Source organism: Schistocerca nitens, chromosome 6 (assembly GCF_023898315.1).
Source record: "Schistocerca nitens isolate TAMUIC-IGC-003100 chromosome 6, iqSchNite1.1, whole genome shotgun sequence".
NCBI lineage: Eukaryota > Metazoa > Arthropoda > Insecta > Orthoptera > Acrididae > Schistocerca > Schistocerca nitens.
The window spans coordinates 148,784,660-148,800,324 of record NC_064619.1 but is presented as its reverse complement, the minus strand read 5'-3'; the positions used below and the strand labels follow the sequence as shown (position 1 = coordinate 148,800,324).

At 38.9% G+C, this 15,665-nt stretch overlaps 1 protein-coding gene across 1 annotated transcript in view; it reads right to left on the bottom strand.

The window, feature by feature from the left end:
- Nucleotides 1–365, bottom strand: part of LOC126263039 (uncharacterized) — a 47,759-nt gene extending 47,394 nt beyond the window's left edge. Inside the window, exon 1 of the mRNA XM_049960011.1 lies at nucleotides 261–365. Within this exon, the coding sequence (XP_049815968.1) occupies nucleotides 261–349 (89 nt within the window). The 5' untranslated portion in view covers nucleotides 350–365. The remainder of the gene's footprint in view (nucleotides 1–260) is intronic.
- Nucleotides 366–15,665: the final 15,300 nt, after the last annotated feature.

Here is a 15,665-nt window from a genome sequence, read left to right as displayed (position 1 = left end):
CTGAAAATGTGGCTGAAACATTTATCATTCAAAGTGATCAATACTGTAAGAAAACTAGGAAAATATCAGCTCCTTCAAATAACTCATGAATTTTTGACAGCTATTTTTTTCAGAACAGATGTACAACAATCTGAATTTTGTAGACTCTTTTATTTATTGTTGCTTTGAATCATTTATAATTTAATGCCTTATCACATCCATAAATTTGTTAGCCATATCGTAATGGTACTAGAATTGATTAAGCTATAAAACAAACTTACTCTGATAGAGGATATGACAAGAAGTTCAGAATACTTTCCCTGGGACTCCGTTTAGGAATGCACATAGTATCAAGAATCTGTTTCAGCATATCATGTGTTTCACTTGTTGCTGTCTGTGCAGGTGATGTTCCAAAATTTTTGTATGCAGATAGAAAGTAATTTCTACACTTGGGGTTAAATGGATTATTATCCTTTGGATCAGATTCATCCAAAATCTGCCTACATATAAAATAAAACAATAAAGGTAAATGTTACTTGGTTTCAAGATCCACTTTCACAAAATATGATAACTAAGAAGTAAATAGTAATACTAATTATGAGATGTAATAGAAAGGAAAAGAAGTTAATAGTTCATGATCCAAATTACTGAAAAGGAAGAACATGTTGTTCGTCAATATGTAAAAACACAATCATCATTACAAAACAAATACAACAATGGCTCCTAATCAAGTGTCAGCTCTGAGTAACTTGTCAGAACTTTCCACCATCATACATACTCTTTCATTAATAGAGAATTATGTACAGTTATTATAGCACAAAACAGGAAGAGTATGCAGAACTTCAAACTATATACATAAATAGCCTGTGCCATCAAATATTCTGTGCACCCTTATTTTAAGAGGAAAAAAAAAAAAGAAAAAAATATTGGTTTGAATTTGTATGTGTGTGTGTACACCATCCATTGCATACATCACTGTTTAAGTGCAGCTGTGAATGGCCAATTACACAAAAATCTAGTGGTTGCAGGACAGATGTTAGACCTCCAGGAATAATGACCAAGTCAGTTTTCCATTTTCGTAACTTGTACGCCACTTCCTCAGTTGTATGTCTGCAGGAACTGTCAAGGACTGACATGTTATGTAAATTCAGTAATGGACTGGGGCAACATTTTCCTTTTAAATATCACACAAAGTGGTTGCTTTCATCCAGCACTAGATACACACATTACTGTACACTTTTTCTTCTCATTGCCACCAGTTCATATCATGACGGTGGATTCATCTGTGTTAGCAATTTGTGATAATATACAGGAATGTCCGCAGTGCAAATATATCACATAGTAATGAAAATTCACAACGTTTTTATCCATAACCAGCTGGAAGCCACTAAACAGTGGTATATTTCCTCCTGAGACCTAATCCATTTCAACTGAAAAATCTTGATAGCCAGCCATGACTATCTTTGAAATCGGTGATGCCTAGTCCTTTGGCTGAAACCAGTGTGTGAGTTGGCATGTTTCACTAGTTGACACAGATTCATGTTGTCACTTCTCATCTACATAACCACAGAGCCTTTTGTCTGAGGTCTGGATACTTCACTTTTTTCCCACAAAATGCCCAGTGATTACTGTTCATTTCTTGAAGCCATATTTTATTTTTTTGACCACCACAAATAAAACCCTTACTCACGTTATAATTTCTCCCCACTGCACAGTTTCCAGTGCTCTCTGCTTCATCAGTAATTTAGTAATTTTAAGCTTTTCTTTACTAGTGTATGAGCAATAACAAGAACTTGTACCCATAATTAACAAGTTAATATGTCAATATTTCACTTCCAACATGCTACTGATGCATTACAGACTGAGTCTGCAACAATACTACAGTAAAATGTGATCTATTGTTGGAGATGGAGCACTACCAGCCTTATTGCAATTAATCCACACACACCAGCTTTTCGTCCTTAAATTCAGAAAAAAAGTGTGAATTATTCACATATATATGGCATGTATCTTGTTGATTTTGTTTCACTGTGATGTCCTTTGAGTCTTACATAAGAACATGCCCAGGTGAGTTTTTCAACTAAGCAATGAATCAAACTTGTGTTATCACATTATCACACACAATGTCAAACTTGCACAAAATTTGGTACATATCTGCCAAAATGTCTGTTGCAAAACTGTTCCAATTCATATTCAGCGTTACACAAATGAACAACAGTTATAAACGTTTTACCTTTTATCATCATAATCATCATCTTCCTTCAAAGTATTAGTTCTCTTTACTTGTTACTGTGTTGTCATGAAGTTCTCCAACCATATTCATTTGTTAACATAGCAGTCTTACTCACTGTAATGGTAGTGTAGCATGGACTCTGGGATCATGCTTGAGCTAGTTCCTTATAGAAGTTTCCTCTATTTGTTTTGGTAGTTTTGAATATAATGTGTGATTAACCCATTTTAAGTTCCTCCAATACATCTTCATTCCTTTTCTGATCCCATTTGGTGTAAGCAGCTGTCCATCTCAAGAATTAGTTTTTAGTTTAGTGTTTGTCTTTTTGTATCATTTGTCTTTATTGTCCAGGCTTCACTGCCCTACCACAGCACAGATCTTGCTGTGGTCTTTTAAAGGAATGCTCTGGTGTGCTTCTCAACTAGCATAGGTTTCATTACATTGTTTTGTACACCTGGTGGCTTTTCGGCTAGGGTTCTTTCTTCACACAAGGTTAGTTTATAAACATGTGAATGTATTCATTCTACATAGAATTTTATTTTCCAAACAAATATTATTTTGTAGTGGGCATTTTCTGCAGAAGGCCATGGCCATAATCTGTAAATTTTGTACAGAATGCTGTAGACCATCCTCTGAAGATGCTTCAAAAGCTAACTCATACTTCTTACATATTATTTTCATAATTACATTTAAATAACTACAGTGAAGAAATTAATATTCACAAAATCTTAAGTTTATCAGCAAGCATTTGAAAAATTCATTTTATTGCATATTGAATTTTATATATAAATTTGTGAAATTTTATAATAAGCATTGACATAAGAAATATACAAAGTATGAATAAACTCATTAAGGTTTTTTGGCTTTCATTTACAAACATTCCACTGTTGAAGTATTATCCATAAAGATGTCTTTCAAATCATAGTAAAGCTTATAACCAGAGACCAGAAGTTAGGATCATAAATCATTAAAAGCCCTTATAAATAGCTAAAATAGGCAATAAAAGGCAATATAAAGAGCTTTACATTATACCTATTTATTTACAAGATTGCACTATTAACAATCATACAGTCAGCATATTTATGTTCAAATTGTGTTGTATTATATTTTTTATAGTAACTTTTAAGTCTTAAACAAAATGCTTATTGTACTTGACTGAAAATGACAATTTTTCTGAAAGCCTATGCATTCAAAGGTGTATCAGCTTACTGGTTGTACATGTGAGCCAAATGCTCTTAAATTTATGGAGTCATGTTGAGTCTCCAGTTAGATAATACAGTCTTCATCTGAGAAAATGACCTCTAAATTTCTCCACAGGTAACTGGAGCAACAGTAAAACTATGAACTATTGTGGTGTCCATCAAATACTGCAATAGAATTGTCACATTAAGAATTTTTGAAATGTTTCTAAGTTTGTCAAGAACAGGATTTTTCAAAAACAATGTTTTACAGTTTTTCCTAGGGAACCCCATTTCCCTGACATACTCTCAAGTCTTTGCACTGCATCATCCACAATTTTCACTGACATTGTCAAAGGCCGCCCTACTTCTTGAAGAAGGCAGATCACTCATGGCAGGCTTATTGTCAAAAGTATGATCATATGTGGTATCCAATCAGATTTGTGACTAGTTTGATGACTTTTTCCTAGGGAGAACACAGCATGTTATCTTGGATGAAGAGTCACTGTCAGATGTAGAAGTAACTTTGGGTGTGCCCCAGGGAAGTGTGTTGAGACCTTTGCTGTTCATGCTGTATATCAGTGACAATGCAGACAATAGTAAAATCAGGCTTTTTGCAGATGATGCAGTTATCTATAATGAAGTACTGTCTGAAAGAAGCTGCAGCAATATTCAGTCAGATCTTCATAAGATTTCAGAGTGTTGTAGAGATTGGCAGGTTGCTTTAAATGTTCAGAAATGTTAAATTTTGCATAGTAACCTATGACTATAATATCAATGAGTCACTGTTGAAATTGGACAACTCATGTAAATACCTAGGCATAAAATTTTGTAGGGACATGAGATGGAGTGATTACAAAGGTTCAGACATGGGTAAAGCAGTGGGTAAACTTCAATTTATTGGTAGAACACTGGGGAAGTGCAATCAGTCTACAAAGGAGATTGCTTTCAAATCACTTGTGTGACCCACCCTAGAATATTGCTCAAGTGTATGGGACCTGTATCCAGATAGAACTAACAGGGGATGTTGAATTTATGCAGAGAAGGGCAGCACAAATGTCACAGGGTCGTTTAATCCATGAGAGAGTGTCACAGAGATACTGAAGGAAATGAACTGGAAGGCTCTTGAAGATAAACATAAACTACACCAAGAAATTAAATTAACGAAGATACAAGAACAGACATTAAATTATTTCTCTAGGAATACTAAGACCCCCTACATATTGGTGACATAGGGATCATGAGTATAAGATTAGAATAATTACTGCTTGCACAGAGGCACTGAAACAAATATTATTCTCACATCCAACGGTACAGGAAGAGGCCATAATAATTTGCACCATGGGATGTATCCTCTGCCACGCACCCCACAGTGGTTTGCAGAGTCAGATGTAGATGTAGCTGTAGAAACCAATTTCTGCCACAATGATAGTCAAGTCATTTCTAACTTCCAAAAGTTCAAGTTTATTTGCTGCTACAATTGAAACTGTTTCATCCTCCAGAGTGATCACCACCTTCATTATACTAGGAAAATTTTACAACATTTTCGCACATTTACCAGGGTGTGGGCAATGTATGGCTATTAACTTTGAGCATGCTCACTAACATCAAGAGGGGGTGGCCAAACATTGTTGTTCTTTAGCCCAACAACACAACGTTATAATGATAATACCAAAGCCTTATATTAGCAGTGAGACATTAGTGAATAATTTAATAAAACAAGTACTGAGGCTGGGTCTGTTGGTCAAAACCCCAAAGGATAATAACATTGCTCAAAATATATTGATTTTAAGTTTTATGTAAATCCATTTTAATTATTTTTTAGAGAAACACAGTGTTTGTGAATGGTGACCATAAACAGATAACTCATTGAATAACTGAACATTGTCTATCACCAGCGTAAATTTTGGTATTACTTTGTGCAGATGTAACATTATACCCAGCAGCATGCACTAAATCAAAACGTAAAAGTCCTGGTTCATAAAAATAACATTTGCAGTATACGCACCACCCATAGCATTACCAGCTCCAGACAAAATATCTCCACCAACATTCCAGATGCAAGGCAACAGACGAAAGACCACAAGCTCTGCCCTGCATGTTTATTTAAAGATTCACTCACATGACCACCCCTCAATTCAGTGCAGATATATGTTTCATATGTTTATTTATTAGCCATTCAGCATGTTTACCAAACAATTGGCTTTGTCAAAATACATTTTACATATTTCATATAAGTATAGTTATTACTAATTTTTACATTATACATTATGCATATATATACATACGTACATCTTTTTAGTAGTTAGTGATTTGCACATTTTACTCACATCATCATTTTACATATACATAAATACATATAAATACATAAACTTCTTACTAATCAGACAATTTCAGCAATAATCATTATACAGAATTAATTATATGGTTTTACACATTTAGTTAATGATAGTTATATTATTTTATTGTTTATACGTTCCTTTCAAATTACTTCCGAGATATTCAATTGAGTAACATGCTTTATTTTTGAGCCATGTGTCTAATACCTCCTTAAATTTAAAGTGGGTGTGGGTTTTGACAGATTGTGGCAGTCTATTATATAACTTTAGACTTCGGTGTTTGTGACTGTTGTGTATCAGTGACAGCCTAGAATATGGTATATCAAGCATGCAGTTGTTTTGAGTGCTGTGCAAATGTAAATTCTTTCTCTGTGTGAATTGTTGTATATTTTCTTTTACGTATATTAAGCAGTTATACATATAGAGACTTGGGAGTGTCATTATGTTTAATATGCTGAAGTGCTCCTTACAGCTTTCTCTTGGACCCAATCCTTGTAAACATGTAATTGCTTTTTATTGTCAGATACTTTCATCCTGACCACCATTCATAATTTTCAAAACAATTTCCAACAACTACTTATGATGAAACATATGAAAATCTTTGCAGTCTTTCAAAATCTCTTAACAAACTCATTCATACAATTTTTTAACAATTTTAGACAAATCATCACATTTGGTACTCTAGTCAAAACACTAACTTGATGTATTTTATAAGCCACAACTACAATTCAATACACATTGAATGTTATTGGAATATTAAGGAAAGAAACTCATGCTGATAAGATCATTTGTGTCTCTGTGGAGGAGTTCATAGTGATGACACTATTTAAACAAATAAACTAAATCATTTATAATAGTTTTTAGAGTTGTTTAATTAGAAAATTAATGTGTTCATTTTGTTCCAGGCATTATCTGCTTTCATCTAGTGTATCATGAGTGTGACTTTCATGATTGAGTCAGTTATTACAATTTACTGTAAACAATAATGGTAATAATGTCAATATCTTTTTAACTATTAAAGCCCACAGTCAAGCTTTCAGATTTAGTTCATCCCGCGGCAGTCAAACTAGCTGTTTGTAACGTCACATACACTGCCTTCATATATGTCTGACATGCTGAGTCATAGATGAATAAGCACGTACCACACCATTCACATAATGTCAAGTAATACCAATTTTTTTTTATATATTAACTGTGCCAAAACTCATTCGATAATTTAGCAAGTGGTGAATTAATCAGCATGAGCATTATCTCTGGCATACATATACACATATTAACTTTAACATAACTGATGTATCTGTATCTAAACACGTTGTTAATAATTTGATAATCAAGTCTTTGAAAGGACTGGCAACCAAAATGATTTTATGTGAAATAAGACCAATATAAGTCTTTCTGCATGCAGCACTCAAGATTAGAATACGCTATCACTTTCACCTTTTTGTACACATACATACACACAGTTGTTCCTCTATTTGTGCCAGGTTGTTGCAGCTGGTTTCTTGTGTCCAAGGCAGTCTTGGTACAGTTGTACACTTTCCACACTCATCATTTTCAGCCAACAGTGCTGTGCCATCCATCACCAGTGAAGCCATACCCTATCAAAATGTTCAAATAAAAGCCCCAATGAGTTAGTGATCATTACTTTTTACCCATGTCTCCCCAGTGAACAGGCTACAGAAGCCCTTTCCTGGTTCACCATGTTTCCACTGTGTTTAGATCTCTACTGAGACTTATCAAGACAACAATACAAATGCTTAAATATGTATTAATACACATGAATATTTCCATATATTAACTAATAACAAACAAATCATTTTAAATTTTTAGATAATTTTTTTTTGCATCCCACAAGTTACTCATGATACTAATTGACAAAATAAATAGTTAATTCTGGCTTTCACATCTGCACAAATAGCCACAAAACTAGATTAACCTAATCCCAAACCACTGATTCCCATGATTCTAAATCTGAACATTATATTTACGTACTGACACAAGAGAGAACAATCAAACAATGTACTGTGTGCATCCCAGTGTTCAGTCTTACCCCAATGCACCAGACTTAACCCCTATTAGTTATTTCCCATGACACAGTTGTTTTATCTAATGTTTCCCACGTTTATGCATGTATCCTCAATACTCTTCCTTTACCTCTGATAATCATATCATTGTAAAGATTTAAATTTCCTTATGTGTTCACTCATGTACCAATAACAAATCACTTATTTTTTTAATATACTGTAAACACATGCATATCTTGTCATGAACAGCAAAATAGATTGCTACCTACTGTAAATAAGACAAGTCAAGTAGCAGACAGGCACAATTAAAAGAGACACACACAAAGATTTTGGCCATATGCTTCATAAGTAGAGAAGTATGAGGGGATGAGGGGGTGCGGGATGGGGGGGTGGGGGTGGGGGGGGGGGTAGACGAATGCTGTCTGGTGCAGTGTGGACGGACTAGCCTGCCAACTGGTGCAGTGTCAGGAGGTTGTGGGGCAGGAAGGTGGGGAAGAAAAGGAGCAAAAATGGAAACGAGCAGGGAAAGATGGGTAGATGCGTTGGCACACATCTGCAAATAAAAAGGGTGGGAGATGAGAATGGGAAGGAGATGACAGGACATAGTGGGTGGAAACTGTTGGGTAGAGGATGTGGGGACAGTACGTTACCATAGGTTGAGGCCAGGATAATTATGGGAGCGGAGAATGTGTGGTAAGGATAACTCCCATCGGCGCAGTTCAAAAATGCTGGTGGTGCACGAAAGAATCCAGATTGCTTGAGTAGTGAAGCAGCCATCGAAATCAAGTGTGTTATGTTCCGCTGAATGTTGTGCCATATGGTGGTCTACTTTGCTCTTGGCTGTAGTTTGGTAGTGGCGATTCATCCTGTTGGATAGCTGGTTGGTAGTTATACCAATATAAAAAACTGTGACAAGATTGCAGCAGAGCTGGTAAATGACATGGCTGCATTCACAGGTGGCCCAGCTCCTGTTGGGTAGGATAAACCTGTGGCAGGACTGAAATTAGAAGTGCTGGGTGGGTGGACTGGGCATGTTTTGCACCCTTGGCTTCCATAGGGTTATGATCCTTGTGGCAAGAGTTGGGACTGGGAGTGGCATAGAGATGGACTAGGATGTTATGGAGGTTGGGTGAGTGAAGGAACACCACTTTAGGAGGGGTGAGAAGCATGTTGGGTAGGATGTCCTTCATTTCAGGGCATGATGATAGGTAATCAAAGCCCTGGCAAAGGATGTGGTACTGTTGTTCCAGTCCAGGGTGGTACTGGGTGATAAGAAGGACACTCCTTTGTGGTTGGTTCTTGTGGGAGGTTTGGGGGTGTGAGAGAAAATGACACAGGAGATCTTTTGTGGACTAGGTCTGGGGGATGGCGGCTGTCTTGGTGAGACCCTCAGCATACTGAGCAAACGAGTTTTTCATCACTGCAGATACACTGTCCCCAGGTGGCCAGGTTATATGGGAGGGACTTTTTTGTGTGAAAAGGATGACAGCTGTCAAAAGGCAGGTACTGTTGGTGGTTGGTGGGTTTAATGTGGAAAGAGATGCAGATGATGCCATCAGAGAGGAGGAGGTCAACATCTACGAAGCTGGCATACTGGATTGAGGAGGACAATCTGAAGCATATGGGAGAGAAGGTGTTGAGGTTGTGAAGGAACCAAGATAGGGTGTCTTGGCCCTGAGTCCAGATCATGAAGATATCATCAATGAACCTGAACCAAACTAGGGGTTTGGTGTTTTGTGAGGCTAGGAAGGTCTCTAGATGGATAATAAAAAGGTTGGCACAGGAGGCTGCCATGTGGGTGGCCATGGCTGTGCCATGGGTTTGTTTATATACCTTCCCTTTAAATGCCAAGTACTTGTGGGTTAGGAAAACGTTAGTAAGGTGTATAAGGTAGTGAGTTTGGAGTCTGAAAGACATTGGTAAAGGTAGTGTCCAATAGCAGTAAGACCATGGGCATGAGGAATGTTGGTGTAGAGAGAGGTGGCATCAGCAGTGATGAGTGGGGATCCGAGAGGTAAATGGCTGGGAATGGTGAAGAGTCAGTAAAGAAGTGGTTGATGGCTTTGACATGGGAGGCTTGATTATGGGCAATTGGTTGGGGATGTTGGTCAGTGAGGGTCAAACTTCTTTCAGTGGGGGCACAATATCCAGCCACAATGGGCATCCAGGACTGTTGGGTTTGTAGATTTTGGGGAGCATATAGAAGGTGTGTGTGTGGGATGTCATAAGGGTGAGGAGGGAAATGGATTCAGGGGAGATGTTCTGGGAAAGGCCTACAGTTTTAAGCACAGATTGAAGTTTGTGTTGGTCTTCTGGGATAGGATTCCTCTGGCAGACTGTATAGGTGGAGGGGCCAGAAATTGATGGAGGCCTTTTGCCATATAGTCACCATGATTCATAAAAACAGTGGTGGAACTTTTGTCTGCAGGTAGGATGATTAGGTCATGATTTGGTTTGAGGTTGTGTGTGGCTGTTCATATTTCTATTGAAAGGCTGGTGTTCTGAGGAAGGGACAGTCTAAGTTGGAAGTGAGGAATTCCTGGAAGGTGACCAACAGGTGGTTAGGTGGGAGGAGGGGACGATCACAGTTGGAGAGTGCTATTAACTGGAAGAGGATGGTTTAGTGTTGAAATTATGGTAGTTTTAGTTGGAGGGATTGGTGGCTAAGAAGTGCTTCCATTGCAGGGATCAGGAGAAGGAGAGTAGGTCTTTGACAAGTCCAACATGGTTAAACTTGGGGTGTAGAGCAAAAGTTGAGGCCTTTGGATAGGACTGAAACTATTGTGGAGATGGGGGTTTTGGTGGAAAGGTTAACAACAGTGTTACAGGAATGTTTTGGCTCTGGACATGATGCAGCGTTGGTAGGGAGTTTTGGGGTATGTGGCAAGATGAGAAGGTCAGCTAGGCAAGGTTTAGCTGCTATGAGGGGTGGAAAAGGAGAAACACTGTGGGTACGATAGGGTTTGGATAGTGGTGCACCAAGAGGCTACAGTAGGATTTCAGTAGTTTGGATCACTTATGGAGGTGGTGTCTGGGATGCTTCTCCAGATCCTGGAGAGGAAGGAATTCTATTTCAGAGATATGCTGTATGGAGTAGGGATTGCAAAGAAGTAGTATGTTTCAGAGGGAGCAGAGATGGTTCTGGGATGCCTGTGCCATGGAGGTGTGTTTCTGTAGTACCAGGTCTGTGAGGGCCAGGGATTGGCAGAACCAGAAAAGACGTAGGCCATTGTGAAATGAGGGGTGGGATCCAGAGAAAGAAATCTTTACAGTTAGGCCAATTGGTGGGATTCCATGGTTTAGGCAGCATTTGAGAAACAGGGTGTGGGACTGAGTTTTAGCCAGGGAAAGGGATTCTTTACCAAACTGGTGAAGAAAGATGGAAATGACACAGAAATATGTGAAATAAGTGTTGATGGTTGTGAGAGAAACTGGATACGCGTAAAGACGAACAGAAACACGCACAGATATGTAAAAATATGCAAAAATATGTGAAACCATGTTAAAATACAGACAAATATGTTAAAAACGTACAGAAATGTGGATGTAAATGGTGTGTGTGTGTGTGTGTGTGTGTGTGTGTGTGTGTGTGTGTGTGTGTGTGCGCGCGCGCGCGCGCGTGCGTGCGTGTGTGTGTGCGTGTGTGTGTGTGTGTGTGTGTGTGTGTGTTTTGCAATAAGTGAAGAGAGAGGGAGGAAGGATGGGTTAGGTCGAGGATCAAAAGTTCGTATGGCATGGGCATGTGTGGAAAGAAAGCACTAAAGTAGGTAAGGATGAGGGCTGAAGTGGGATCAATAGGAATAAATATAAATGTAAATTACTTAACTATACAACTTGGTAATAGATATAAAATTTATATACACTTGAGCATACTGTATTCTCCCTATTCACTTTTCAGTATCCCTCCTCAGCTCAATTATACTTTGCAGACCTAAGGGCTTCCTTGACATTAGGTACACCAGTCTGGGGCATTGAGATGTAACCACTCTGTGACTTCAAATGGCCCATGATAAAGTTCAAATAATTTTTTGGTTTCTCCATCAATTTCACTGGATTTTTCTTTACTTCTAAGACTATTTCCCCACTTAAGTTTAACTGTTCTTTATTTTCCATCACGTCTTTTCTTTCTTTCAGAATCTTTCTTTAGCAAATGTTACTAATGAGTGCATACCTCTCCTGCCTGGTTAAAAGGTTAGCTGAAGGAAACTCAATATTTTCTGCTATTAAATTATCAGGTTTTCTTCCTATCATCACTTCATATGGAGAGTAACTAGTCACTAGTGGCACTACTTTTAACTTATTTATAAGATTTTCAAATACAGTCACATGTCCCACCCAAGAAATGTGTTTTTCACTGCAGTAGGTGCTGCACAACCTACACAGTTCTTGCATGTGCACCTCACCAGGATTGCTTGCCAGGTGGTACACTTATATCCTTGTGTGTCTAATGCCTGCCCTTTCTACAAATTTGTCCCACAGTTAGGAAGTAAATTGTGCTCCATTGTCTGATGTGATCGTTTCAGGCAATTTGACATTCACTATGTAGTCCTTTTCTACACTCATGCTCATAAATTAAGGATAATTGCAGAATGGGGTGCCACACAAAGTGGCACTACACAAAACTGGTGCTAATAGTATAGGCGCATAGGTAACACACACGACACAGATCTGTAAGTCCACGGTACTGGTGACCAGTTGAGAAAACCATCCCGAAAAACACTTGCTACAAAATGCCACTGTTTCCTGTGCATGTATGATCACCACGCACACATACACAAGCCGCACAATGGGTCGACATACTCTGGATCAGGTGGTCGAGCAGCTGCTGTGGTATAGCCTCCCATTCTTGCACCAGTGCCTGTCGGAGCTCCTGAAGTGTCGTAAGGGTTTGAAGACGTGCAGCGATACACTGTCCGAGAGCATCCCACACGTCCTCAATGGGGTTTAGGTCTGGAGAACAAGCAGGCCACTCCATTCGCCTGATATCTTCTGTTTCAAGGTACTCCTCAACTATGGCAGCTCGGTGGGGCTGTGCGTTATGATCCATCAGGAGGAAGGTGGGACCCACTGCAGCCCTGAAAAGGCAGACATACTGGTGCAAAATGATGTCCTGATACACCTGATCTGTTACAGTTCCTTTGTCAAAGACATGCAGGGGTGTACGTGCACCAATCATAATCCCACCCAACACCAACAAACCACGACCTCCATACAGGTCCCTTTCAAGGACATTAATGGGTTGGTATCTGGATCCTTGTTCACGCCAGATGAAAACTAGGCGAGAATCACTGTTCAGACTACACCTGGACTCGTCTGTGAACATAACCTGGAACCACTGTTCCAATGACCATGTACTGTGTTCTTGACACCAGGCTTTACGGGCTGTCTTGTGACCAGGGGTCAGTGGAATGCACCTTGCAAGACTCTGGGTGAGTAAACCATGTCTGTTCAGTCATCTGTAGACTGTGTGTCTGGAGACAAATGTTCCAGTGGCTGCGGTAAGGTCCTGAGCAAGGCTACCTGCAGTACTCTGTGGCTATCTGTGGGCACTGATGGTGAGATACTGGTCTTCTCATGGTATTGTACACTGTGAACGTCCTGTACTGTAGCACCTGGACACGTTTCCTGTCTGCTGGTCTCATTGCCATAATCTTGAGATCACACTTTGAGCACACGGAGGGCCCGTGCTATGACCTGCTGTGTTTGACCAGCCTCCAGTCAACCTAGTATTCTACCCCTCACAACGTCATAAATATGTGTTCTTTGAGCCATTTTCAACACACAGTCACCATTAGCACGTCTGAAAACATCTGCACACTTACTCACTGCACCATACTATGACATGCACCAACACACCTTTGCATAAGTTGACTGCTGCCAGCACCACTGTGCGACGACCGTGGGGCAAATGCACCGCATTGTCACACACGGAGGTGATTTAAATCTGCAAACAGCCCACCAGAGTGTTGTTTCACTACGTATCAGCATTATCATTAATTTATGAGCATGAGTGTAGTTTATTAACTGCACTCTTCCTTGTGGCTCTTTTTAGAGGGTACAATTTGACATGTTTAGAGGATACATCTGCTGCTAATAACATATACTTCAGTCCAATATGACCTGCTGGCAGGGGCCAAACTAATCGATAGCCAGTAACCCACCTGCTCTACTGCTGATGGTGTTCTGGATTTCTCTCAGCATAGCTACTGTGCCAAACTTCACTCTCTGATGCTGGTCACAAGCAGCCGACTGTTTCCTTATTCTTCTAGCAATGTTATTAAAGATGACATGTTCCTGCATTATTTCTAAACACTTCTGTTCTCCACAGTCCCCATGGCTTTGATGAATATAATTAATTAATGTTTTCAGCTGTTCATCTGGGAAACATTGCTTTCATTCTTCCCTTTTCAAAAATGTTTTGTCTAAATCATATACCCCTATAAATCTTATAACACTGTTTAATTTTTTCATATCCTGTACACCAAAAATTAACGTTAACAAACTTCAATGTTGAATCCCTGTTTTGGAGCCTGCACATATCTTTGTATATTGCTTTCATCTACTTCTCTTCCCCAACACCTTTTATATACATTATTTGGAACTCTTCCTTAGACTTCATTTCCTCCTCACACTCTTCCTCTATGATTGGTAGATGGGACAAGGTATCTGTCACATTGTTGTCCATCTCTTTTATACAGGATGAGTCACTAACTATTGCCACTAAGAGTAACTATGAAAGTATGATAGGGGCTGAAAAGTTTGTGGGACAAAAGTTGTATGGGACAACGGGGGCCATAATATGACATTGGTTTTTTGTTGCTAGGTAGGGTCACATCAGATATATGAAGGTCAACTTTGTTGTTTTAAATGGGATGCTATAGTTTGGTGCTTATTTTCTGATAGTGGCTATTGAGATGAATCCAATAATGTGTAACAGTAAGGTCTTTGTAGGTCAACGAAGGTCACAAAGATGGCATGAATGTCCATTTACAGAAGATGTTTGAAGTGATGACCATTGGTATCAATGCAGTACTGCAATCTTCTTATCATGGATTGAGTGGTATTCATTATCACATCAGCACTTATCGAAGCACGTGCTCTGACAATTCTCTCTCCCATACCTTCAGGTATAGTTAGAACATCTTTATAAACAACGTCTTTTATGAATCCCCACAAGAAAAAACCCAGAGGTGTAAAGTCTGGTGAACGAGCCAGCTGTAACCCATCTGTTCCGTGTTCAATCCAACGATTTGGGAATTGTCTCTGCAACTCATTTCTAGCCACCAGCAAAAAATGTGCCGGACATCCGTTGTGTTGATACCACATTCTGTTCCTTGTTCCTAAAGGTATTTCTTGCAATAACAGACATAATGTTTCTTGCAGGAATGTGGTGTACTTCTTACCACTAAGATTGCCTTCAATGAAATAAGGGCCTATAATTCTGTCCTCCAGAATCCCCACCATACATTCACTGACCACAGTATTTGGTGTGCAAAATGCTGTAGCCAATGTGGACTTTAAGTTACCCAATAACGCGTAATGTGCAAATTATTATTTCAATCATTTGTGAATGTAGCCTCATCAGTAAATAAAATCAAATTAATAAATGTGTCATCCCTCTGAAACTGAAGTTGAGCCAACTGGTATAATTCAATATGATGCATACAATCTGTACCAGTTAATTCTTGGTGGAGACTGATATGGTAAGGATGATATTTATGGTGATGCAGAACACGAACAGCACTACTCTGGCTCATGCCACATTCCCTTGCAATTTGATGCAAACTAACACATGGACCTCAAACAACAGTGGCAAGAGTACCAATTTCCATTTCCTCGTTAGTAACTTTCCTTTGCCGGATATGTTTCTGATGCGTTAAAGATCCAGTTGTTCTCAATTTATCATACACATATT